Genomic DNA, 26,522 nt, shown 5'->3' with positions numbered 1-26,522 from the left:
TCCCCTCCCTGCTTCTCCCCTTTCTGCTGCTCCCTTCTCGTCTGCACCCCTCTCGTCTGCTCCCCTCTCGTCTGCTCTCCTCTCGTCTGCTCCCCTCCCTTCTGCTCCCCTCCCTGCTGCTCCCCTCCCTGCTGCTCCCCTTTCTGCTGCTCCCCTCTCGTCTGCTCCCCTCTCGTCTGCTTCCCTCTCGTCTGCTCCCCTCTCTTCTGCTCCCCTCTCGTCTGCTCTCCTCTTGTCTGCTCCCCTCTCGTCTGCTCCCCTCCCTGCTGCTACCCTCTCTGCTGTGCCCCTTTCTGCTGCTCCCCTTTCGTCTGCACTCTTCTCGTCTGCACCCCTCTCGTCTGCACCCCTCTCTTCTGCTCCCCTCTCTTCTGCTCCCGTCTCTTCTGCTCCCCTCTCGTCTGCTCCCCTCCCTGCTGCTCCCCTCCCTGCTGCTCTCCTCTTATCTGCCCCCCTCTTGTCTGCTCCGCTCTCTGCTGCTCCCCTCCCTGCTGCTCCCCTCTCTGCTTTCCAGTTGCAGGTCCCTCAGCTACTGATGGCTGGTGCTGGTCATATTGATCATCATCCCAGATCAATCAACGCCTTCACAGTGCCACCCATCCTCATGTGATTCAGAAAACCTCAAATGTAGAAAGTGAACAGTCAGCAACAAAACCGTTCCCAATAATAGGCAAGAATCAGCTGTGAGTACTGATATTTATTGAAGCATTTCCATTTGTTTGTTTCAGGCCCCTCACTTGCTGTGCTCGTGCCTTGCTTTCACTGGTGAGTTTCAGAAAGCTCGGGAGATCGATGGTTACACCATTAAATTTAAAAGTGAGTTGAAGTTCCACTCCAATTGATTGATTAATATATGTTAGTAGACAACTGTCTCTCTCAAAGGGGTTTTGTACAAGCAGCCTAGCACATTCAAGTTTAATGCGGAAGCCAGTGACTTGGAGCTGGCTTCCCAATGCTTTCACATTTTTTTGATTTTAAGGCCCCCACCCGCACTCAAACCCACACAGTCAACAAGGTTAAAATTCCCCCGCAGGATCTGAACTTGCAAGTGCAAGTTAGAATATTTCATTCAATTCCAAATCATGCCCCAGAAAGTGAAATGGAAGGAACAAAAGACAGGAAAAAAAATGTTTAAAAAATAATTGTTAAATTTATCTAAATACCCAACAATAATTAAAATCTAAAGGGATAAGACTTCACACTTGTAAACATTAATTTTCAATGCCAGAGAGTTACTTGGCAGTAATTCGGACTTACAATCCTGTTAAAAAAAAATCATTTAGACTAGAATGGACAAGGCCTAAGATTTTTCGGTATGTTTAAGTTGGTATTTATCATATAAGCTCCCCATTCTAGATTTGTGAACCTTCTCAGTGCAACATGGTTTTTTTATTTTCAGTAATGGAAAGTAATTCCCTCATGCAATACAATGAGAAATTAGTAGGTTTTTCTTAGCAATACTGCTAATTTAACATAATTAGCTAATGCAGATGAGGGACTATGTGCTGCTATAAATAGCTTTACTCTAAACCAAGGTTACGTCTGCTTCCTGTCTATTTCCTATATGACTAGTTCTGCTAACACAGATTATACGGTATATTGTACAGTTAATTTGCTTCAGAATCAGTTCAGCACCTCTGCTTAAAGAGGAGAAAATAAACAAAACAAAAGCAAAACAAAGAAGTTTATGGAATTCTTTTTGTTCGAATTACAAGTGCCTGGATTATGACTTGGAAAGTACAATACTTAAGACTCACAGGGTAAGAATAACTGTTGCATGTTCTTTTTAAGCATACAAAAAAACGACAGAATGAATTAGAATCATTTAAACTTGAGATCAATTAATATTTTCATCAACTTTCTGTTTCCAAATGAATAGGACTTTAGTCGAGTCTAGGAAATAGACTGCATAATTAAAAAGTAATGCAATAATTGTGAAAACAAAACAATGATTAAGTGCAAGTTTAAATATCAATTATTTTTCCATGATTAACTGATAAAAGGAAGCTGTCTACCAAAATGTTGTGATTACTTTTGTCTGAAAATTGAAGTATTTCTAAGCATCTAGTGTTTCACAATCTTAAGAGATGGCTTGAAAAAATCATTTGGCAGGTGGATCTACATAAGATTCCAAAGTCTTTACCAATTATTTGCAAAATATTAATTTAAGATTCTATAATTCAGCTTTTGAGACCACATGGTGTCGTGTGCAATTTTTACAAATACAAACATTGTTCAGGAGCTTATGCTATTTGATTATCATACCCTTTACCTAATTCGCAACAGATTAATTTCAAGATTGATTTTAACAGCTAGTCGTTTTACACTGGAATTACTATTCTTTTCAAAAAGTAATCTTTACTTATTAGCTCCAATTTTAGAGTATTTCTAAAATAATCAAAATTTATTGCTTTATTGATGTTATCAAAACACTGTTTTTGACAGTTATAGAGATTTATTTTATGAATCTTCAGAAATGGAATTACCTGTAAGGAAACTCTTCTCATTACCTTGTTTTATAACTAGGTTGTGTCTGGCTATTGTTAAAATTCACTTTGTAGATCAAATTTTTCACAATCAATTTGGTGATAATATAGTGGGGCAGGAATGAAGTGGCAGCAGCAGGCAGGTCTGTGAGACTCCTGTCTTTAGGTGGGTCTTGAAATAGGCGTCCAATGCTCCCAACTGGTGGCAGCAGAAGCCTCATATCAATAGACTAAAACTCGGCCACAATCTGTGAACATTGCAAGTCGGGAGGGAACCATTCTGTGCACAATTTAAAGGGATCTTCATCTGATGTTGTTTACTGGAAGCTGGCTGGAGGTTTTGAGAGAGATTTTCAGCACAGAGCACAAGCTTTTGCCCTCACCTTTGCATTTGTTCTTGCAGTTTGTAATTAGCTTGAAGTAATATGATTGAGCAAATATCTGAAGCAACTACTTTAGATGATATAAAATATTAGATGATATATAGGATGCAATTATACATTACAGTTTTCAGCACAACAAGAGAAAACCGCAGCAGGTGTGGACAAAAAGGGAAGTGAATACTGAGGGCAGTGGCAAGTGCTGAACGTGCAAGTGGCAGCAGAAGCATGAACAAGGAAGTGTACTACTGCTCTTATATTAGAGACGTAGGACACAGAGGAGACAAGGATTAGCAGTGCTGGTGCTAAAGTAATGTCATGCAGGGATGTGCAGAGGAGATGTGAGAAGGTGTCTTACGTCAAATAGCTCTGGTCAGGTCATTGAATTTCTTGTGGCAAGTCCCTGGTTACAGTATATTTTGGTCCATTGAATTCACCTGCTCCAATTTATGCTCCTTCTCAATCTTAACTCTGTTTATTTCTCAATCCTTTAATCTTATTGGTTAAAGAGATCCACTGTTTGTACCATTATTCACCAAGATCGCTGTTGCCCTCACTGTACCGTTATCAGCTTGCACTTCCAGCAACTTTTGTGGGAACATTTTTTTAAAACTTAAACATGTAAGAACAGTCTAACTAATGGGGTACGCCATGAGACACTTCAGTCCAGCAAAAGCTGGCCCATAAATCTTAGCTGTCAAAACTAAACTGGGTGGAGGAAAAGGATGCTGAAAACAAAACAAAAGAATTGTTTCAGCAAATTGCTGAGCTGCTTTTTCATTCTGATAGTTTGTAAATGATAACTTTAAAAAATAGAAGGATTTGATCTCTCAGTTTTCCATGGGTAACTCATTCCTAATTGGTACTTTTTGTTACTTGGTTTGTTCGCAACAGTCACTGGGATATTCAATTGGTAACTTAACAGTACTAATAGTGTGTATATGTGATGCCTTGAGATTTGACTCTCTGAAATGTGGCGTGCTAGACTCAAAACTATTATATCAATATGATTCATATGGTGTATGCTATTATTTGTGCCCTCTGCTCCAATTACCATGTGCTCCAAGCCTTCTAAACGCAGTCCTGAACAAACCAACCATAACTCCTTAATAGAGTTCACCACCTGTTATTTGCTGAACCCTCTTCCTGTGTATCAAATTTACTTTTAATTAATAACAGCAATGGGGTTTGAGGCAGAGAATTGACCCTTGAAAATTCCTTCCAGCAATACATTCTCTCCCTCAACATGCCATGTAAATGTAATTTGCTTCATGCCATTCTATTACCATACTTTCTACACTCTTGCTAACATTTTCTTCCCAGGACTTGACAGAGTGGATACTAGTAGGATGATTCCCCTTGTGGGGGAGACTAGAACTAGGGGACACAGTTTAAGAATAAGAGGTCTCCCTTTTAAGACAGAGATGAAGAGAATTTTTTTTCTCTGAGGGTTGTTAGTCTCTTCCCCAGGAAGCAGTGGAGGCTATTCAAGGCTGAGTTGGATAGATTTTTGATAGACAAGGGAGTCAAGGGTTATGGGAGCAGACAGGAAAGTGGAGTTGAGATCACAACCAGATCAGCCATGATCTATTGGAATGGCGGAGCAGTGTCGAAGGGCCAAATGGCCTGCTCCTGCTCATAAGTCCTATGTTCCGAGGTCAATCTTTAACAAGAACCAATGTACTTTCATTTCCACATATGTCCTGTGCTATGAATTTATTTAGTGTTGAGGTCTAATGATACATATAAAATCAAAGGACAGCAGAAGACCAGCTGGGCCATCAAACCTATTCTGTACTGTTGTAATTTTTGCAAACCATGAATCCTTCTCCTCCTCCTCCCCTCACCTCACCCATCTCACCCCTGCATCAGCCTTGCAACCTCCTGAGATAAATGACAACTAAAGCAAAATCTTTAGACCAATTTACAATAAATGCTGGAAAATTCCTCTCCTGCAAATTCCAGGAGTCCACGGTGACTGAGAAACATATCCAGCAATACCCACTGACCCTCCAAATGCAGTTATGTCGGCCATGTCCAGGACTCACTGCATGAATTGGAAACTTCTTCCATAGGTCGATGACGCTCTGTGAAAAGAAATACCACATGACAGTTAACCTAGCTATCTACTGATTCAACTTACTTTAGTGTCCTCTGGTCCTCCCTAAGCTCTCCAGTTCAAATAGCTCATCCACATGGAGCCAATCTAATACGTTCATTATTTTAAAGACCGCAATCACATCTCTGTTTTGCAAGAGTAATAAGCTCCAGCTCTCTAAACCTACTGTAGCAATTAAGGCATTTAATCCAGTAGCCTTCCCCTGAATCTTTTCCAGGGCCTTTATATCCCTCAGAATGTGAGGGGACTAAAACTGGACACTGTATTCTAAATGGCATCTAATAAAGACCTTGTACAAACAATACAGTATTTTTGATTTCACCCCAGCAATGCATCCTGACACTCTACTTTCTTTAAAAATAGCTTCGCAATACTGATTGTGGACCTTCAGAAAACGTCCACATCCTTTTCCTGTTCAATCTTGAGCATGTAACCCTGAATGATGTATATATACTTGGCATTTCCCCTGCCTATGTTCATAACACTACATTTCTTGATATTAAATGGCATCTGTCCATTGTGCCATCATGTTTTGGTCTCCTTATTTAAGGAAGGATGTAAATGCATTGGAGGTGGTTCAGAGGAGGTTTTCTAGATTGATACCTGGAATGAGCGGGTTGTCTTATGAGGAAAAGTTGAACAGACTGGGCTTGTTTTCACTGGAGTTTAGAAGAGTGAGGGAAGACTTGACTGAAGTTTATAAGGTCCTGAACAGTCTTGACAAGGTGGATGTGAAGAGGATGTTTCCTCTTGTGGATGGGTCCAGAACCAGGGGGAGTTGTTTTAAAATTAGGGGATGCCTTTTTAACACAGAGATGAGGAGAAATTTTTTTCTCTCAGAGGGTTGTGCAACTTTGGAACTGTCTGCCTCAGAAGGTGGTGGAGGCGGGAACATTGAATATTTTTAAGGTGGAGTTAGATAGATGCTTGTTAGGCAACGGAATCAGGGGGATCGGGGGTAGATGGGAGCATGGAATTTGAAACACAAACAGATCAGCCATGATCTTACTGAATGGCAGAGCAGGCTCGAGGGGCCGAAAGGCCTACTTCTGCTCGTAATTCGTATGCTCGTATGTACGTCTAGATCCACCCGTGATCTGTTTTTCTCAATTAAGATTCTAACACCTGTAAAAAGCTTTGTAGCACCTGTGAACATGCAGTCACTTGCCACAATGCCTTCTCACAGATCATTGATAAAGACAGGGAAAAGTAACATTCCAAACATTGAACTCTGTGGAACTCTACTAGTAACCGGTTCCCATGTGCAGCTTCCTACAGATCCTCAGCTTGATCCTTCAAGTTGCAAAATTAGCAGGGGTAATTACCCATGGAATATAACACCTAGGAGTGGTATGTAACAAGTGGCCAATACACTACTGCCAATTTTCTGCTCCCATTGAAGTTGAAAATTACCCACTAGGGGCTGGCCCCAGCACCACAAAAAAGCATAAATAGACTACTATTTGCTGAGTAAATTGACTTTGTCTGCTGTAATACTAGATTGTTTGCTGCAAGTCCTGCCAAATCTCACTCCACCTCCAACTCATTGGCTGATTCAGTCCAACTTATTTTCTGACTCAGGCGACATGCTGCTAAAAGACTGCTTAGATTATTAATCATCAGATCAGAATGCGCTACCACTTATTAATGCATTCTGCACCAGGCTTCACTGTTAAAGTACTGTTAGCGTTCAGACGTTTCTTAAAAAATTGAATATTTCACAGTCGGATTAACAAACTTTTCAACATTTATACTGGCCAAATGGCTTGTTAGCAGCTTTGGGAACATTGAGGGACCATAACTGCAGTTACTGTGCGATTGGCTGATAATATTGCACTGCTACTAATGAAATCGCATTCACACAAATCACATATCTGAAAGGCACACATTGCCATGATTTCAACAATAACAACAACTTGTATTTATATAGTGCTTTTAATGTAATAAAACATTTCAAGGTGCTTTACAGGGGCATGATAAAACAAAGCATGACAATGTGACACAAAATGAGGTATTAGGTCCAAAAGCTTGTTCAAAGAGACAGGTTTTAAAGAGTGGCTTAAAGGGGGGAAGTGAGGTGGAGAGGTGCAGAGGTGTAGGGAGGGTATTCCAGAGCTTGGGGACCAGCCAACTGAAGGCGCAGCCACCAATGGTGCAGCAATAAAAATTGGCACTGCATAAGTGGCCAGAATTAGAGGAGCACAGATATTTTGGAGGGTTGTGGGGCTGGAGGAGATTACAGAGATAGGGAGGGGCAATGTTTTAACATAATTGTGGAAAAGGACAGAGATAGAGCAGGGGTGAAAGTTCCAACTTGGGGTAAGGCCAATTTTATTAAGCTGAGGACTGATTTAGTGAAAGTGGACTGGAAAAACTATTTGAAGGTAAATCATTGTCAGAGTAGTGGGAGGCATTCAAAGGGGAGATTCTAAGGGTTCAGAGTAAACATGTTCCCACAAAGAAAAAGGGTGGGACGGCAAAATATAGAGTTCCCTGGATGTCAAGGAGCTTACAAGGTATGATAAGGCAGTAAAGGAAAGCTTATGTCAGACAGCAAGTACTCAATACTGCAGAAAGCCGAGAGACTATAGAAAGTGGAGGGGTGAAATCAAAAAGGAAATTAGGGAAGAAAAGAGAAGGCATGAAAGAATATTGGCAAGTAAAATCAAGGAGAACCCAATGATGTTTTATCAATACATTAAGAGTAGGAGGAAACTAAGGAAAGACCAAAAAGGTAACCTATGTGTGGAGGTGGAAAATGTGGGTATGTTTCTAAATAAAGACTTTGCGTCTGTCTTCACTAAAGAGGGCGATGATGCAGATATTGTAGTTAAGGAGGAGGAGTGTAAAGAATTGAATGTGATAAACATAGAGAGAGAGGAAGTATTAACGGGATTTGCATCCTTGAAAGTGGATAAATCACCAGGGCTGGATGAAGTGCACCTCAGGTGTTAATAGAAGCCAGGACCTTGGACTGCATGTCCACAGATCCCTGAAGGTAGCAGGACAGGTCAATAAGGTGGTCAGGAAGGCAGATGGAATCCTTTCCCTTATTAACAGAGGCACTGAATATAGAGTAGGGAGGTTATGCTGGAACTATATAAAACATTAGTTGGACCACAACTTGAGTACTGTTTGCAGTTCTAGTCACCTCAAAGGATGCAATTGCACTAGAGAGGGTACAGAGGAGATTTACGAGAATGTTGCAGGACTGAAAAATTGCAGCTATGAGGAAAGATTGGATAGGCTGGGGTTATTCTCCTTGGAACAGAGGAGGCTGAGGGGATCTTTGATTGAGATGTACAAAATTGTGAGGGGCCTGGATAGAGTGGATGGGAAGGGCCTACTTACCTTCGCAGAGAGGTCAGTGACTAGGAGGCATAGCTTTAAAGTGATTGGTAGAAGGATTAGAGGGGAGATGATGTTGTGTGATTGCCTTTAAGAGTGATAGAAACATAGAAAATAGGAGCAGGAGTAGGCCATTCGGCCAGTCGAACCTGCTCCACCATTCATTATGATCATGGCTGATCATCCAACTCAGTACCTGTTCCCACGTTCCCCCCATATCCTTCGATCCCTTTCGTCCCAAGAGCTATGTCTAACTCTTTCTTGAAAACATACAACATTTTGGCCTCAACTGCTTTCTGTGGTAGTGAATTCCACAGGCTCACCACTCTCTGGGTGAAGAAATTTCTCCTCATTTCAGTCCTGAAAGGTTTACCCTGTATCCTCAGACTATGACCCCTGGTTCTGGACTCCCCTACCATCGGGAACATCCTTCCTGCATCTACCCTATCAAGTCCTGTTAGAATTTTATAGGTTTCTATGAGACCCCCCCACCCCTCCCCACTCTCTGAACTCCAGCGAATATAATCCTAACCGACTCAATCTCTTGTCATACGTCAGTCCCGCCATCTCAGGAATCAGTCTGGTAAACCTTCGCTGCACTCCCTCTATAGCAAGAACATCCTTCCTCAGATAAGGAGACCAAAACTGCACACAATATTCCAGGTGTGGCCACACCAAGGCCCTGTATAATTGCAGCAAGACATCCCTGCTCCTGTATTCAAATCCTCTTGCTCTGAAGGCCAACATACCATTTGCCTTTTTTACTGCCTGCTTACCTTCAGCGACTGGTGTATGAGAACACCCAGATCTCGTTGCATATTCCCCTCTCTCAGTTTATAGCCATTCAGATAATAATCTGCCTTCCTGTTTTTGCTACCAAAGTGGATAACCTCACATTTATCCACATTATACTGCATCTGCCATGCATTTGCCCACTCACTCAACTTGTCCAAATCATGCTGAAGCCTCTCTGCATCCTCCTCACAACTCACCCTCCCACCCAGTTTTGTGTCTTCTGCAAATTTGGAGATATTACATTTAGTTCCCGCATCTAAATCATTAGTATATATTGTGAATAGCTGGTGTCCTAGCACCGATCGCTGCAGTACCCCACTAGTCACTGCCTGCCATTCGGAAAAAGACCCATTTATTCCTATTCTTTGTTTCCTGTCTGCCAACTAATTTTCTATCCATCGCAATACACTACCCCCAATCCCATGCGCTTTAATTTTACACGCTAACCTCTTATGTGGGACTTTGACAAAAGCCTTCTGAAAGTCCAAATAAACCACATCCACTGGCTACCCCTCGTCAACTCAATTAGTTACATCCTCGAAGAATTCTAGTAGATTTGTCAAGCATGATTTCCCTTTCGTAAATCCATGCTGACTGTCCGATTCTATCACTGTTCTCCAAGTGTTCTGCTATAAAATCTTTGATAATGGACTCTAGAATTTTCCCGACTACCGATGTCAGGCTGACTGGCCTATAATTCCCTGTTTTCTCTCTACCTCCCTTTTTGAATAGTGGGGTACATTAGCTACCATCCAATCTGTAGGAACTGTTCCAGAGTCTATAGAATCTTGGAAGATGACCACCAATGCATCCATCATTTCTAGGACCACTTCCTTAAGTACTCTGGGATGTAGATTATCAGGCCCTGGGGATTTATCGGCCTTCAATCCCATCAATTTCCCCAACACTATTTCTCTACTAATACTGATTTCCTTCAGTTCCTCCCTCTCAATAAACCCTGTGTTCCCCAACATTTCTGGTGTGATATTTGTGTCCTCCTTTGTGAAGACAGAACCAAAGTATGCATTTAGTTGGTCAGCTATTTCTTTATTCCCCATAATAAATTCCCCTGTTTTTGACTACAAGGGACCTACATTTGTCTTCACAAATCTTTTTCTCTTCACATACCTATAGAAACTTTTACAGTCAGTTTTTATGTTCCCCACAAGTTTATTAAGTACTCTATTTTCCCCTTCTTAATCAATCCCTTGGTCCTCCTTTGCTGAATTCGAAACTGCTCCCAATCCTCAGGTCTTTTGTTTTTTCTGGCAAATTTGTAAGCCTCTTCCTTGGATCTAATGCTATCTCTAATTTCCCTTGTAAGCCATGGTTTGGCTACCTTTCCCGTTTTACTTTTGCGCCAGACAGGAATAAACAATTATTGCAGTTCATCCATGCGCTGTTTGAATGTTTGCCATTGCCTATCCACCGTCATCCCTTTAAGTAACATTTCCCAATCCATCATAGCCAACTCGTGCCTCATACCTTCGTAGTTTCCTTTATTAAGATTCAGGACCCTAGTCTCAGAATCAACTACGTCACTCTCCATCTTGATGAAGAATTCTATCATATTATGGTTGCTCATTCCCAAGGGGTCTCGCACAACTAGATTGTCAATTATTCTTCACTCATTACACAATACCCAGTCTAGGATGGTCTGTTCTCTAGTTGGTTCCTCAACATATTGGTCCAGAAAACCATCCCATATACACTCCATGAATTCCTCCTCTACGGTATTGTGACTAATTTGATTTGCTCAATCTATGTGCAGATGAAATTCACCCATAATTACAGATGTTCCTTTCTCGCATGCATCTCTAATTTCCTGTTTAATGCCATTCCCAACATCACCACTACAGTTTGGGGGTCTATATACAACCCCCACTACCATTTTTTGTCCCTTAGTGTTTCTCAGCTCTACCCATACAGATTCCATATCATCAGAGCTAATATCCTTCCTCACTATTGTATTAATTTCCTCTTTAACCAGCAATGCAACTCCACCGCCTTTTACTTTTTGTCAGTCCTTCCTAAATACTGAATACCCCTGGATGTTCCTTTCCCATCCCTGGTCACTTTAAACCCTCCCCAACCACTCTAGCAAATACTCCCTCTAGGACATCAGTCCCGGTCCTGCCCAGGTGTAACCCATCCAGTTTGTACTGGTTCCACCTCCCCCAGAACCCATCCCAATGTCCCAGGAATCTAAAACCCTCCCCCACACACCATCTCTTCAGTCATGTCTTCATCCGATATATCCTACTATTTCTGCTCTGACTAGCACTGGTAGTAATCCTGAGATCACTACCTTTGAGGTCCTACTTTTCAACTTACTTCCTAACTTAATTTGAGATCTTAGTATGCTAATGAGCTAAGTACCAGGATGCTGTCATGTGACTCAGAGCCAGAGTCACTCTGTAACTGTAGCACCAAGAGGCAAGTCAGGTAAATAGTGAACTCTACACTGCATAATAGTCTAGCTGTTTAATAGCATCTCATTTATGTTTCATCAGACAACATAAAAAGCTTCTCATTACATGGTGGCAGCTGTGGTGAGAAGACACGATCCAAGATTGAAGACACGGGAAAACAGCTTTAAAAACTAACTACAGCTAAAAGAGAAAAACCGAAAAGAAATACTGGCCCAAACAGTGTAAAACAAAACTCACCTCAAGCAGTAGAAGACAGAGCTGAATGACAGGCTACAAATCAATCACTGTGATCGGGTGAGTCAATGTGCTGTCGATAGAGAAAACACAGTTGAAAAAAAGTTTTGAGGTGCTTGCAAAGTTGATTCTTTTTAAAGGCTCAGTGAAAGGAAAAAACAGGGAAAAGCCAATCCCTATCTCAGGCTGATTGATTGTTTTCAAAGGCTCTCCCAGTTCCGCACCATTACAGGAGGCACCCAAGAACAAAAAGCGTGGGAATCCTTCATTTACGCAGCTCACAGCTAGAGCTATATAAAAAAACCATAAAACCACTCAAATGCTGAAGAGATTTAATTCATTCAACCTGAGTTAAAAAAAACTTAAAGCCACTAAAGTGTGAAGAACTATCTATTGATTGCTATATAAACAAACTCTAGCAACAAAAGCACTTGAAATGCCTATTGCACAGCTGTGTAAAAAAACAGACTAGATGCTAGAAGATAGATAAACAGACAAACACAGCTGAACACCTGCTGCTGTCAATAAAAGCAACTAAGAGAGTTTCTTAAAGGGGAAAGCAGTACAGAGTCATAAAGCAAGTTCTTAAAGCAAGTTTGAAGCAAAAGAACAACAGAAAGATGGATACCAATTTCCCAGAATGAACTGGAAAGCCTTGGATATCCTATCTGAGTTCAAACTGTTCCAACAAAGAATGCCATTATGCTTTACAGACCAAGCAAATGCAGAACCGAAAAAACAGACAGTAAAAATAATGATTGCAATTGGAAATGAGGGATTGCACAGAATCAATACCCCAGGCATATCTGAAGAGGACCAGAAAGATCCCACAATGATATGGAAAGTGCTGGAAGGTCAACTCAGACTAAGAGTGAATTTTCAAATTCACCACTTAGAATTGATGTCCTACAGGCAACAGCCACAGGAATCAATAGACCAGTTCGTCGGTAGATGCCAAAGTAAGGGCAACGAATATGATTTCGCAGAAGCTGAGCTGTCAAACCGAATAATAGGGCAGGTGGTTGTATCAACACCCATTGAAGTATTTCAGAAAGACCTCTTGGGGAATAGAAAGGTCACAGACATTGTAGCTGGACAACAACACCTGCAAGCACTAGATGCAACCAATAGTATCGACAGCATAACCAGATTGAAAAGGACAAGCAAGGTGTGTGATAAGTGTGATTGGTCCTACTCATGGCGAAGTTGTCCTGCATTTTGTGACCTGTGCAAGGTGTGCGGTGCAAAAGGATACTGGGCCTGCACATGCAGGAATTCTGGCTCCAAAGACGCAGCCAGAAGTCATGGTCAGACGCAAACGAACAGAAAACAAGGCAACAGCAGCAAAGAAAGTGCCAGAAACCTGCGTGAATGCAAGCTGATACATAGGTCCACAGCAAAACAGACCTGAGACAAGGCCCAGAGAGAAGCAAGTCTTAATCAGAAGATGAGCAAGCACTCCACAATATGAACCTGACACATCATGTTGATTAAGTCCAACAACAGGAAGCTTTTGCCACTATCAACATCACGTGCCCGGTTTTCACAGTGGAGGACACCAGTACCATCCCAATAGTAACAAGTAATGCAGAGGTTATAGGAAGGGAGGAACTTAGAACAATCATCATCGCTAGGGAAAAAGTACTGAGCAAACTATTGGGGTTGAAGGCAGACAAGTCCCCAGGGCCTGATGGCCTGCTTCCTAAGGTCTTAAAGGAAGTGGCAACGGAGATAGTGGATCCATTGGTTATAATATTCCAAAATTCTCTGGATACGGGAAAGGTTACAATGGATTGGAAAAATGCTAATATAACGCCTTTATTAAAAAAAGGAGGGAGGTAGAAAGTAGGAAACTATAGACCAGTTAGTTTAACATCTGTCGTTGGGAAATTATTAGAATCCACTATTAAGGAAGTAATAACAGGACATTTAGAAAGTAAAAATGCAATCCGTCAGAGTCAGCATGGTTTTATGAAAGGTAAATCGTGTTTGACTAATTTGCTAGAGTTCTTCGAAGATGTGACAAGTAAAGTGGTAGATGTAGCAAATCTGGATTTCCAGAAGGCATTTGATCAGGTGCCGCACAAAAGGTTAATACACAAGGTAAGATCACATGGGGTTAAGGGCAATTAGCTTGGATAGAGGATTGGCTAACCAACAGAAAACAGAGAGTCAGGATAAATGGATCTTTTTCTGGTTGACAAGATGTAACTAGTGGGGTGCCACAGGGTTCAGTCCTCAGGCCCCAACTAATTACAATCTATATTAATGACTTGGATGCAGGGATAGAAGGTACTATAGCCAAATTTGCAGATGACACTAAAATAGGTGGGATAGTAAGTTGCAATAAAGAAATAAGAAATTTAAAAATGGATATGGATAAGTTAGGTGAATGGGCCAAAATTTGGCAGATGGAGTTTAACGTGGATAAGTGTGAGGTTATCCATTTTGGTCGGAAGAATAGAAAGGCAAATTATTATCTAAATGGAGAGAAACTTCGGTGCTTCGGTGCAGATGGATTTGGGTGTCCTTGTGCATGAATCACAGAAAACTAGTATGCAGGTGCAGCAGGTAATAAGGAAGGCAAATGAAATTTTGGCATTTATTGCTAAAGGAATAGAGTGTAAAAGTAGGGAAGTGTTGCTGCAACTGAACAAGGTATTAGTGAGACCGCATCTGGAATATTGCGTACAGTTTTGGTCCCCTTACTTGAGGAGGGATGTAGTTGCATTGGAGGCAGTTCAGAGGAGGTTCACTAGATTGATTCCAGCGATGAGGGGTTTGTCTTATGAAGAGAGATTGAGCAGTTTAGGCCTTTACTCTCTGGAGTTTAGAAGAATGAGAGGAGATCTAATTGAGGTATATAAGATGATTAAGAGGATTGACAAAGTAGACGTCGAGAGGATGTTTCCTCTGGTGGGGCAAGAGGTCATAGTTTTAGGATATGGGGTGGCAGATTTAAAATAGAGATGAGGAGAAATTATTTCTCTCAAAGGGTCGTGTGTTTCACTATCCCAGATTGCGGTCGATGCTGAGACATTGAGTAAATTTAAGGAGGAGATAGACAGATTTTTAATTAGTAATGGGTTGAAGGGTTATGGAGAATGGGCAGGAAAGTGGAGCTGAGGCCAAGATGAAATCAGCTATGAGTGTATTGAGTGGCGGAGCAGCCTCGAGGGGCTGAATTGCCTACTCCTGCTCTTAGTTCTTATGTTCTTATGTTCAAAGAAAGCTGGCAAATATACACTCAGGGTCAAGAATGACACCAGTGCTAGTGCAAATATCCTACCAGTCCGAATCCTCAAAGATATGTACCTTAGCCGTTGCAAGTCTATGATACAACCAACAACTGCCAAGTTATCTGCATACAATGGGTCATCCATCTCTTGCAGTGGTACGTTAACAATGCAATGTAAATATAGCAAGTTGGCTTGGAAAACACAAACACTCTACATAGTAGGCATGAGTGGGAAAGCAGTGGCAGGACTACAAGAGTGTAAGGACCTCATCAACATAACCATCTACGAGAGCATTGCCGAAGGGAAATCTTCAAGGCATGAAATCCACTCGCAGACTCTGACCAGCGTCAAATGGTGCAGTCTGGAAACCCAGCTGCAGCATAGCTATGCCACGCCTTCACTTCTGCTCTCTAGAGAACCGCCAGCACCACAACAAGCCAGAATGGACAGGTATCTCCATGAGACCAAATACTCTTCCCCCAACAAGTCCTCGACCTTGAGCCCAGACGCCAAGGATGAAGAGAGGTGAAGGACACACAATGTCCTGAAGAGACAGAGGAGGAATGAGTTGAAGCATTGTGTGTTCGCTCTTTGAGATCAGGCGCTGGAACTTTCCAAAAATGACATGGGCCCAAAAGCAGTCATTTTGAGAAAAGCAACAGAGTATATTAGCAGGCTGAAGACAGAACAACAGAAACTGAATGCGAAGAGGGAGAAACTGTAGCAAGTACAGCAACAGATGAGACACAAACTCCCTGAGTAAGAGTTGTCAAACCACTGAGAAGATTTATGGACTTTTGAGCCTCTACATCTGTAAACTTCACAATCTCTATCCATGTGTAAATAATTTTGAGGTTATCTAATTTTACATGTTTTTGCTTTTAGCATACGAGACTTTGGAAAGAAGGGAGATGTTGTGTGATTGCCTTTAAGAGTGATGTCCCTTTAAGGTCTTAGTTTGCTCACAAGCTAAATGCCAGGATGCAGTCATGTGACTCAGAGCCAGAGTCACTCTGTAACTGTAACACCAAGAGGCAAGTCAAGTAAATAGTTAGCTCTATACTGTATATGCTTGTTAGCTGTTAATAAATCTGTTTGAGATCTTCAATCAACTGAACTCCACGCATCTCATTTATGTTTCATTTGACAACATAAAAAGCTTCTCATTACAGATGAGGAAAGTTTTTTTCACCGAGAGGGTGGTGAGGGTCTGGAACTTACTGCCTGAAAGGGTGGTAGAGACAGAAAACCTCATCTAATTTAAAAGGTGCCCGGATGTGCATCTGAAGTGCAGTGACTTGTAGAGCTACGGACCAAATGCTGGAAAGTGGGATTAGGCAGGGTGGCTGGTTTATTTGGCTGCCGCAGACACGATGGGCCAAGTGGCTTCTTTCTGTACCATAAACTTTCTATGATTCTAAAGCCATGGAGGGGTTTGAAAACATGGATGAGAATTTTAAAATCAAATGTTGCTTGACTGGCAGCCTACGTTGGTCAGCAAGCAGAGGAGTGATAGGGGAACGGGACTTGATGTGAGTTAAGACACAGGCAGCAGTGTTTTGGATGACATCAAGTTTACGGAGAGTAGAATGTGGGAGACCAGCCAGGAGTGCATTGAGTAAATAAAAACAAGATATGCTGGAACCACTCAGCAGGTCTGGCAGCATCTGTGGAAAGAGAAGCAGAGTTAACGTTTCGGGTCAGTGACCCTTCTTCGGAACGAGCAAATATTAGAAATGTCAAAGGTTATAAGCAAGTGAGCCGGGGGTGGGGCAAGAGATAACAAAGGAGAAGGTATAGATTGGACAAGGCCACATAGCTGACCAAGAGGTCATGGAGCAAAGGCAAACAATATGTTAATGGTGTGTTGAAAGACAAAGCATTAGTACAGATAGGGTGTTAACGGACTGAAGATTAAGCAGCAGCAAGTACAAACATGAAAAAAACCGTGGGTAAGCAAACTGAACAAACTACAATGAAATGAAATAAACAACAGAAAAAAAAATTGTAAAAAATGTTAAAAGGAAAAAGAAAAAATAACTAAAAATAAAAGTGAAATGGGGGGCCCGTCATGCTCTGAAATTATTGAACTCAATGTTCAGTCCGGCAGGCTGTAGTGTGCCTAATTGGTAAATGAGATGCTGTTCCTCGAGCTTGCGTTGATGTTCAGTGGAACACTGCAGCAAGCCCAGGATAGAGATGTGAGCATGAGAGCAGGGGGGAGTGTTGAAATGGCAAGCAACCGGAAGCTCAGGGTCCTGCTTGCGGACTGAGCGGAGGTGTTCTGCCAAGCGGTCACCCAGTCTACGTTTGGTCTCCCCAATGTAGAGGAGACCACATTGTGAGCAGCGAATACAGTATACTACATTGAAAGAAGTACAAGTAAATCGCTGCTTCACCTGAAAGGAATGTTTGGGGCCTGGGATAGTGAGGAGAGAGGAAGTAAATGGGCAGGTATTACACCTCCTGCAATTGCAGGGGAAGGTGCCATAGGACGGGGACAAGGTGGTGGGGGTAATGGAGGAGTGGACCAGGGTGTCGCGGAGGGAACGATCCCTTCGGAATGCTGACAGGGGAAGGGAGGGGAAGATGCGTTTGGTAGTGGCATCACGCTGGAGGTGGCGGAAATGGCAGAGGATGATCCTTTGGATATGGAGGCTGATGGGGTGGAAAGTGAGGACAAGGGGAACCCTGTCATGGTTCTGGGAGGGAGGGGAAGGGGTGAGGGTAGAGGTGTGGGAAATGGGCCGGACAAGGTTGAGGGCCCTGCCAACAACAGTAGGGGGGAATCCTCGGTTGAGGAAAAAGGAGGTCATATCAGAAGCACTGTCATGGAAGGTAGCATCATCAGAGCAGATGCATCGGAGATGGAGAAACTGGGAGAATGGAATGGAATCCTTACAGGAGGCTGGGTGTGAAGAAGTGTAATCCAGGTAGCTGTGGGAGTCGGTGGGCTTATAATGGATATTAGTAGACAACCTATCCCCAGAGATGGAGACAGAGAAGTCGAGGAAGGGAAGGGAAGTGTCAGAGATGGACCATGTAAAGGTGAGAGAAGGGTGCAAATTGGAAGCAAAGTTGATGAAGTTTTCCAGTTCAGGGCGGGAGCAGGAAACGGCACCGATACAGTCATTAATGTACCGGAAAAAGAGTAGGGGGAGGGGGCCTGAGTAGGACTGGAACAAAGAATACTCGACATATCCCACAAAAAGACAGGCATAACTAGGACCCATGCGGGTACCCATAGCATCATCTTTTACTTGAAGGAAGTGAGTGGAGTTGAAGAAGAAGTTATTCAATGTGAGAACAAGTTCAGCCAGGCGGAGGAGGGTGGTGGTGGATGGGGACTGGTTGGGCCTCTGTTCAAGGAAGAAGCGGAGAGCCCTTAAACCATCCTGCTGGGGGATGGAGGTGTAGAGCGATTGGACGTCCATAGTGAAGTGGAGGCGGTTGGGACCAGGAAACTGGAAATTGTCAAAATGACGTAGGGCATCAGAAGAGTCATGGATGTAGGTGGGAAGAGACTGGACCAACGGAGAAAAGATAGAGTCAAGATAGGAAGAAATAAGTTCAGTGGGGCAGGAGCAGGCTGACTCAATGGGTCTGCCGGGACAGTCCCGTTTGTGGATTTTGGGAAGGAGGTAGAAGCGGGCTGTCCGGGGTTGCAGGACTATGAGGTTGGAAGCTGTAGAGGGAAGATCTCCAGAGGAGATGAGGTCAGTGACAGTCCTTTGGACAGTGGCTTGATGTTTGGTGGTGGGGTCATGGTCCAGAGGGAGGTAGGAAGACTTGTCTGTGAGTTGGCATTGAGCTTCTGCAAGGTAGAGGTTGGTACGCCATACAACAACAGCACCACCCTTGTCTGCAGGTTTGATGACCATGTCGGGGTTAGACCTGAGAGAACGGAGTGCCTCAAGTTCAGAGGGGGAAAGGTTAGAGTGAGTGAGGGGGGCAGAGAAATTGAGATGACCAATGTCTTGCCGACAGTTTTCAATGAAGAGTTCAAGAGCGGGTAAGAGGTCAGGGGGAGGGGTCCAGGTAGAGGGAGAATGCTGGAGGCGGGTGAATGGGTCTGCTGATCGGGGGAGGACTCCTGGTCAAAGAAGTGAGCCCGGAGTCGGAGGCGACGGAAGAAGAGCTCAACGTCATGCTGAGCGCAAAATTCATTGAGGTGGGGACGTAAGGGGATAAAACTGAGACCTTTGCTGAGTACAGAACGTTCAGCATCAGAGAGGGGAAGGTCAGAGGGTGTAGTGAATACACGGCAAGGGGTCAGATCAGAAGGGGTGTGGTCAGAGGGAAGAGAAGCGGAAGGAGGATCTGGAGGAGCATTCGTCCCCATCAGCTGCTGGAGCTTGCGTTCCTTGCATTGAGTAGTCAAGTCAACAAAGGCATGAATGAGGGTTTGAGAAACAGATGAGCTAAGACAGGGCGAAGTCGAGCAATTTACTATTACAATTTGTTAATTTAGGAAAGCTCTTTCAAGCCACTTCAAATTTAAAGTGTTTTCTCAGGATAGAATTTTAAGAAGTGGCATGCTTTTCTTTGTCATTTCCACTGAAATTATTCATAGTTTACCATTACTACTTTTACAGCTGTAAGCATTTGATACAAGACTTTCTTGCATTCTATAAAACATGCAAATTGTCAACTACAAGTATTGGACCAGCGTTTATTTTCTTTTACATTTTTCATTTCAGACACCTCACAATGAGAACAATGAGAGCTCCCACTCTGTGGATCCTGCTGGTCATGTTTATTTCTGTACGTACAGCTTTCTTAGAAGGGGACGTTCCCCCAGACAGTGCTTGTCAAAAATGCAACGTGGACAACTTCTGCAACTGCTCTTCGGTGAAGTTAGGGAATATTCCACACGTATTGGAAAACGTATACGGGTTTGATCTTTCCCACAACAACATCTCACAGATTAAGGACACTGATTTCATAACCTATGTGAAACTTAAAAGACTTCTATTGCAATCAAATCAAATCCAGTTTATTGCTGACCAGGCATTCCAGCACAACACAGACCTCGAGTACCTTGACTTGTCTGATAATCTTTTGGCTGAACTGTCACCAAATTGGTTTAAACATCTTTCCAAATTACAATATCTCAATATTTTAGGGAATAGCTACTTGAATCTAGGATCAGGGAGCATTTTCTCAAATCTGACAAGTCTCAGATGGTTAAAATTTGGCAATTGTTTCCTACAACTTCTAAAGGAAGATGACTTTGTAGGAATTACACATCTGGATGAATTTATTTTAACAGCTAATAATTTAAGTGAGTATCGGAAAGGAAGTTTCAGTTCTTTCAGAAATATAAGTCATGTTGTCTTGAGTTTGCATCATACATTTCTGAATAAACAAGAACAAGCTCGGCAGATTCTTGTAGATTTATCAGGATCCATGACCCACTTAGAGCTGAGAGACTTAACATTTACTGACACAAGTAACAGTACAATATTTTCAGTAGGAGACAATTCATCACTGAGAAAATTCACCTTCAGAAATACTTCTCTTACTGACAGTATTGTACTTAGTTTTATAAATTGTATGAAAAACACAAAATTATCTGAACTAGTAGTGCAAAACTGTGTCCTTTCAGGAACTGGGAATTGGCACAGGATAAACATAAAAAACAACTTATTTCAATCATTAACATTAAATAATATATCCATTAAAAAATTTTATTTATTTTATGATCTTTCAGGTATTAGCCCTCTACTTGAACCCATTAAAACAGCTATACTTACAAAACTAAATATGTTTCTGATGCCCTGTGCTGTATCTAAATCGTTTAAAAATGTAGAATACCTTGATTTAACAGACAATTTGCTCAATGACAGAAGTATGCATGAAACTGTTTGTCCAGGAGCTTGGCCGTCTTTGCGTTATCTTATTTTGAGGAAGAATATTTTGAGATCCCTAGGTACAACAAGCCAAAAATTCTTTCCACTTTCTACTCTTACATATTTAGATTTGAGCCAGAATAGCTTCCGTGGCACAAGCATTTCATGCAAATGGTCTGCAAATCTAACATTTCTAAACCTTTCGAGCTGTGATATAAAAAGTATTTCAGAATGCGTCCCTCCAAATGTTGAAGTATTGGATTTAAGTAACAATGCCATCCAAAGTTTTACTGTTAATCTGATTTCTCTCAAAGAACTAAATGTGTCCAATAATCAGTTTAAACGTTTACCAGGTAATGGTTACTTACCAAAGATGGAAATTCTGAAGATCAGCAGCAATAAACTCACCTCACTCACAGGTGAAGAAATCAAGGTGTTTAAGAAGCTTGAATTTTTAGAGGCTGGAAAAAATAATTACATTTGTTCATGTGAATTCCTGTTTTATATGAATCATCAGATAACAGTGCAATTGTTGGATCGAGCAGAAAACTATGTATGTGATTCGCCTTTAATTCTCAGGGGAATGTTGGTACAAAATACTAAGCGCTCTTTTTTTGACTGTCACACAACTTTGTCTCTGGCCTTACTGTGTATTGGCATGTCTTTGGCAGTAGCCATTGTTGGGACGATGTGCTACAAGTATCATGGGATCTGGTATATCCAAATGACATGGGCATGGCTGCAGGCAAAGAGGAAACCAAAGAAAGTGAGGAATAATGATATTTGTTATGATGCATTTGTTTCTTATAGTGAAATGGACTCAGAGTGGGTGGAAACCTTCTTGATAAGAGAGTTAGAAAGTACTCATCCACCACTGACACTCTGCCTTCATAAGCGTGATTTCATCCCAGGGAAGTGGATAATTGACAACATTATTGAGTCCATTGAGAAAAGTAGGAAAACCCTATTTGTTTTGTCTCAAAATTTTGTTCAAAGTGAGTGGTGCAAGTACGAGCTTGACTATACTCATTTCCGTCTATTTGATGAAAACAATGATACAGCCATACTTGTTCTGTTGGAGACGATCCCAAAGGAGACCATTCCTCAGAGATTCTGCAAGCTTAGAAAACTGATGAATACAAAAACCTATTTGGAATGGCCTCAGGATGAAGTGGAACAGCAAATCTTCTGGTTTAATTTAAAAATTGCATTACGAGGAGACAACAATGGAAGTTTGTAAATAGTTTCAATATCTTATTGCATCAAATTACATCTAGTTATTAAGTAACATTGCCCAAACAGCAGCAACGTTGATTACACAGCCTGAATCAACCACTGACATCGCAGTGATATCAACAAGCTAAAATGAATAGAATTGCCTTTGAATTGAAATAAATGGCTACAAATGGACTCCAAACTGCTTCTGCACCACAAAGATTATAAAGTAATTCTGTGTATTAGCAGTCAGAACTTTGGCTTGGCAAGATCAGAAAGGAAGAAACAAATGAGCAAAGAACTATTTGGCTTGTAAAAACCCATACACATTCCATAATCTAACCTATCACAGACGGGTATTTTGCAACTGAAAGGCTGTTTCCAGTGGGGTTCCGCAGGGCTCAGTACTAGGTCTCTGCTTTTACAGGTATATGTTAACGATTTGGACGTAAATGTAGGGGAATAAGCAAGAACTTTGCAGGCAACACAAAAATCGTCTGTGTGTTTGATAGTGAGGAGGATCGCTGTAGACTGCAGGAAGATATCAATGGACTGGTCAGGTGGGTAGAAAAATAGCAAATGGAATTTAACCCATAGCATTGTGAGGAGATGCATTTGTGGAGGTCAAACAAGGCAAAGGAATACATAATAAATGGGAGGATACTGAGAGATATAGAGGAAGTGAGGGACCTTGGAGTGCATGTCCACAGATCCCTGAAGGTAGCAGGACAGGTCGATAAGGTGATTAAGAAGGCATATGGAATCCTTTCCTTTATTAACTGAGGCATAGAATATAAGAGTAGGGAGGTTATGCTGGAACTGTATAACTCATTTCTTAGGCCACAACTTGAGTACTGTGTGCAGTTCTGGTCACCTCATTACAAAAAGGATATAATTGCACTGGAGAGGGTACAGAGGACATTTACGAGGATGTTGCCAGGACTGGGAAAATGCGGCTATGAGGAAAGATTGGATAGGCTGGGGTTGTTCTCCTTGGAACAGAGGAAGCCGAGGGGTGATTTGATTGAGATGTACAAAATTATGTGTGGCCTGGATGGAATGGATGGGAAGGGCCTATTTACCTTAGCAGAGAACTCCATGACTAGGGGGCATAGATTTAAAGTGATTGGTAGAAGGATTAGAGGAATTTTTTTTTCATCCAGAGTGTGGTGGGGGTCTGGAACTCACTGCCTGAAAGGGTGGTACAGGTAGAAAATCTCAGCTCATTTAATAGGTGCCTGGATGTGTGCATGGGGTGTTCAGATAGAGGTGGTACCCTTGTATTTTCAGTCAGTTGCATCCAATTTGTAGGACTGGAATCATTGGTCCTCAGCTACACTCAGCTCTCACTGCTGGCTCCAAGCGACACACCCCGACACATTGTCTCAGCTGACAGGCGAAACGTAGTGAGGGGAGAAATGATGAACGTGGCACCACCTGGGTGGATGTCTTTCTTGATAACGGTAACGGCCAGGGCGGAAGGATTCCAAGCGGCTCAAGTGACCATCATGTTCTGGACCAAAGGTGTACCACACCATATTGCATGGGCCACGATTATTGGTATGCAAGCTATGGATAAAATAGCAAGGGAAGGAGGGTCCCTTTAAGCCTTAGTGAGCAACCCACCTAGGAGAGGGAAACTCTGAATCCAAAGCTATGGCTTGGTGACTTCTCTGCCACCGTCACAGTTCACTGCTGAGCTCCAGGCTTAAAGGATGGGGCCAGACAGTGCAAACTGTACTCCACCTTAAAGCACCACTGTGTGGGCAGGAAGGAAATCCATCCACCCCAACTATAACTCAACAAGTAAGTCCTGTAGAGATTGGAAAGAGGTGAAAACAGCAGGTGCAAGATGGCACTGGCAGCCGCAGTTCCAATCCTACATGCAGGCGGCTCAGATTATTGTTTGTTTTGATGATGACCTAGAGACGACATAATCACCCAGTAGCACGCTGAGCGACCAAGCAGCCTTTTTGAAGGATAGCACTGCTTGCTCCAAAATTGGAGAGGGGCCTAAACAAATGCTTGTCTCCCTCCCACCCACTTGGCTTGCTGCAGTCAACGGGCATCTCTTAATGTGGTCAAACTGCAACGGAGAAGGAAACGCAAACTCCTAACCTCACTTCAAATGGTGGGAAAAGAAGAAAAGTTCGGAAACTGGCCTGCTGGAATGTGAGAACAATGCTCAACTCTGGTGACAAGAGCCACCCCCAACGACGCTCAGCTCTGGTGGCCCATGAGTAGCCAGACTAGACATTCATATCGCGGCCCTGAGTGAGGTCCGCTTCTCAGAGCAAGGCAGCCTAACAGAACACAACGCTGGCTACACCATGCATTGTTCAGGTAGACCTCAAGGTGAACAACGCCTCTTTGATGTCGGCTTCATGGTGAAGAAGACTATCGCCACTAAACTTTCAAGCCTGCCAATCGGCCTCTCCGAACGCATCATGTCCCTGCGCCTGCCCCTCCAAGACCAGCAGCATGCAACCCTCATCAGTGTTTATGCTCCAACTCTGAAGACTCACCCAGCTGACAGAGATAAGTTCTACACAGATTTCTGTGAAGTCATCCAGACAAAATTGTCGTCCTTGGTGATTTCAACGGCAGAGTGGGCTGTGACAGCCTGGCAGGGAAGGGAGTGTTCGGAAACCACGGAGTTGGAAACTGCAATGAAAACAGATGTTTACTCTTGGAACTCTGTGCAGAAAAGCAGCTGTCCATAACTAACACCTTCTTTCAACCAAAAGATCGCTTCAAGACCACATGGATGCATCCCCGCTCTAAACACAGGCACCTGATAGATTACATCTTGCTGCGCCAGTGTGACCGAAAGGACATCCTGCATACGAGAGTCATGCCCAGTGCTGACTGTCATACAGACCACCAGCTCGTTCGTTCAAAGCTGAACTTCCACTTCAAGCCTAGGCCCAAGAACAAGCCTAAAGTCACCCCATCAAAGAAATTTTGAGTCAGCAACCTCATCTTGCAGAGATAGATATCAAGCAACCTTACAGACTAGACTGGAACATCCTGATCTCACTGCTGGTTCCACTCCAGCAGAACTCTGGGAACACATCAAAGTTACAGTACTGGATACTTCCAATGAGGTCATCGGACCCAGCACCAATAAGAAGAGGGACTGGTTTGCTGAAAATGATCAGGAAATTCAAGTCCTGCTAAAAATAAAAATGTCAGCTCATCAGGCTCACCTGGCACAGCCAGCCAGCCAAAAGAAAAAGACAGCCTATCGTCAAGCATGCAGCACCCTTCAATGTAAACTGAGGAACATCCAAAATGACTAGTAGATTGCACTTGCAGAAAAAACTCAACTGTACACTGATACTGGCGACATAAGAAGTTTCTATGAAGCATTAAAATCTGTCTATGGACCAGCATATCAAACCCAAAACCCCTTGAGGAGCTCCGATGGCAAGACCCTACACACCAACAAGGAGTCAGTCCTGGATCTCTGATTGGAGCACTTTGAAACTCTCTTCAGCTCCAAGTGCACAGTGCATGATACTGCCATCAATTGCATCCAATGACAGCCTGTCAAAGAAGAACCGGATGAGAGCCCAACTCTGGAGGAAACTGTGACCGCCATCAACCTGATGAAGAGCAACAAAGCCCCCGGAGCTGATGGAATTCCACCTGAAGCCTTGAAGCATGGTGGCCCTGTCCTATACACCAAGCTCCATGTATTTTTCATGGTCTGCTGGGAACAGGACAGGATTCCATAGGATCTTCGTGATGCCATTATCATCACCTTGTACAAAAACAAAGGAGAAAAATCGGACTGCTCCAACTACCGTGGGATCACCCTCCTTTGTATTGCTGGGAAGACCCTGGCTAGGATACTTCTGAACAGGTGTGTGCTTGCCATTGCAGAAGAAAACCACCCAGAGAACCAGTGTGGTTTCAGAGAAAACAGAGGCACCACAGACATGGTATTTGCACTCAGACAATTACAAGAAAAATGTCGTGAGCAAAACAATGGTCTGTACGTCACTTTCATAGACCTCACCAAGGCATTTGACACTGTGAGCAGCGATGGACTTTGGAAAATCCTTGAAAAACTTGGATGCCCACCCAGGTTCCTGGCCATGGTGAAGCAGTTTCATGAAAATCAATACGGACAAGTCAAGCAAAACAGCGAACTCTCAGGTCCCTTCCATATCTCCAATGGTGAAGCAGGGATGTGTGCTGGCTGCGACCCTATTCACCATCTTTCTCAGCACGATGTTGCAGCAGGCAACGGAAGACCTTAAGGAGGGAGTTTATGTACGCTTCCGGACTGAGGGAGGCCTTTTCAACCTCACGCGTCTTCAGGCCCACACAAAGACACAAGAAAAACTCAACCGTGAACTTCTTTTCGCTGATGACTATGCTCCCCTAGCCCACAGTCAGTCAGAACTGCAACGT

General features: G+C 42.8%; 1 protein-coding gene across 3 annotated transcripts; it reads left to right on the top strand.

The window, feature by feature from the left end:
• Nucleotides 1-1,567: 1,567 nt before the first annotated feature.
• LOC137374479 (toll-like receptor 2) lies at nucleotides 1,568-22,125 on the top strand. 3 transcript variants are annotated; one of them, XM_068040647.1, is made up of 4 exons: nucleotides 1,568-1,760; nucleotides 11,642-11,854; nucleotides 15,919-16,067; nucleotides 19,734-22,125. In XM_068040647.1, exons 3-4 carry the CDS (start codon nucleotides 16,015-16,017, stop codon nucleotides 22,123-22,125), a joined length of 2,445 nt encoding a protein of 814 aa, XP_067896748.1. In that variant the 5' UTR covers nucleotides 1,568-1,760; nucleotides 11,642-11,854; nucleotides 15,919-16,014. The 3 variants fall into 3 exon arrangements, with proteins under 3 accessions (XP_067896748.1, XP_067896764.1, XP_067896757.1); XM_068040663.1 differs by lacking the exon at nucleotides 15,919-16,067; XM_068040656.1 differs by lacking the exons at nucleotides 1,568-1,760; nucleotides 11,642-11,854 and adding an exon at nucleotides 15,176-15,792.
• The last annotated feature ends 4,397 nt before the right edge of the window (nucleotides 22,126-26,522 follow it).

This window comes from Heterodontus francisci, chromosome 1 (assembly GCF_036365525.1).
Source record: "Heterodontus francisci isolate sHetFra1 chromosome 1, sHetFra1.hap1, whole genome shotgun sequence".
In the NCBI taxonomy this organism is placed as follows: Eukaryota; Metazoa; Chordata; class Chondrichthyes; order Heterodontiformes; family Heterodontidae; genus Heterodontus; species Heterodontus francisci.
This window is presented reverse-complemented; position numbering and strand designations above follow the sequence as displayed.

What these genes read in the sequence shown, in the direction of transcription:
- LOC137374479 (XM_068040647.1), top strand. Translation starts at nt 16,015, where the DNA reads ATGCAGTCATGTGACTCAGAGCCAGAGTCACTCTGTAACTGTAACACC. An exon ending in TGTAACTGTAACACCAAGAG is followed by an intron (nt 16,068 to 19,733) that starts GCAAGTCAAGTA and finishes TTTTCATTTCAG; the next exon opens with ACACCTCACAATGAGAACAA.